This window comes from Corvus brachyrhynchos, unplaced genomic scaffold (genome assembly GCF_000691975.1).
Source record: "Corvus brachyrhynchos isolate BGI_N302 unplaced genomic scaffold, ASM69197v1 scaffold1045, whole genome shotgun sequence".
Classification (NCBI taxonomy): Eukaryota; Metazoa; Chordata; class Aves; order Passeriformes; family Corvidae; genus Corvus; species Corvus brachyrhynchos.
Window position 1 is genome coordinate 28,164 of NW_008237933.1, and position 966 is coordinate 29,129.

The following is a 966-nucleotide window of genomic DNA, read 5'->3' on the forward strand; positions in this document are numbered from 1 at the left end:
GGGAAAGAGATGGGAAAAGCAGGAAAAGGGCTGGGAAAGGGCTGGGAAAAGCGGGAAAAGAGGCGGGAAAGAGATGGGAAAAGCAGGAAAAGGGCTGGGAAAAGCGGGAATGAAGTGGGATCGGAGAGGGTTTGAATTCCCAACCCATTCCCAGCCCATTCCAAACCCATTCCCAGGCCATTCCATTGGGATGAGAGGGAAAATCCAGGATAAGGGGTGGGAATTCCGGGATGAGCGGGAAAATCCGGGATAAGGAGGGGTGGAAATTCTGGGATGAGCGGGAAAATCCGGGATAAGGGGGGTGGGAATCTCGGGATGAGCGGGAAAATCCGGGATAAGGGGGGTGGGAATGTGGGAATTCCCTCCCGGAGGGGCCGATGCGGCCTCGGAATCCTGGGAATGGGCTGGGAACGGAGGGGATTTTGGGATGATCCCATTCCCGAGGGACCCCTCCCGCTATTCCCAGGATGTTCCAGGGCTGGGACGATCCCGAATTCTTTGGGAATTCCCTCCCTGGAGAAAGGCTCTGGAATTCTCCCCGAATTCTCCCCGAATTCTCCCGGAATTCCCATCAAGAATCCCAATCCCGACCCCGACTCCTGCGAGGATCGGGAGCGATCCCGACCCATCCCGACGACGGGAACGGGGAATATCCCGGGATTCCCAAGGGGGGCTCGGTTGGGGGGTTGGTTTGGGGTTTTTTTTGGGAATTCCCGGGTGGGAATTCCCGGGATAAAAGGGGAATTCCCGGGAAAACGCACGTGGCTCATCCTGTCCACGGTGGTGCTGAGCAGCAGCAGGGGGCTGACGCTGATGCTCCGGATGCTGTCGCTCGTGGGATCCTCGGGATCCGCCTCTGGAATTCCCGGGGGCTGGGAGAGAAAGGGAGAAGATTCCCCCAAAAAAATTCCGCGCCTCGGGATCGTTGGAGAGGGATCCCGGATTGGATGGGATGAGGGTGAGGGG

General features: G+C 58.4%; 1 protein-coding gene across 1 annotated transcript in view; it reads right to left on the bottom strand.

Moving 5' to 3' along the window:
* Positions 1–456: 456 nt before the first annotated feature.
* Positions 457–966, bottom strand: part of LOC103614922 (maestro heat-like repeat-containing protein family member 1) — a 14,835-nt gene continuing 14,325 nt past the window's right edge. Inside the window, exons 11-12 of the mRNA XM_017733335.1 lie at positions 762–856; positions 457–513 (exon numbers count right to left, since the gene is read on the bottom strand). Of these exons, the coding sequence (XP_017588824.1) occupies positions 457–513; positions 762–856 (152 nt within the window). The remainder of the gene's footprint in view (positions 514–761; positions 857–966) is intronic.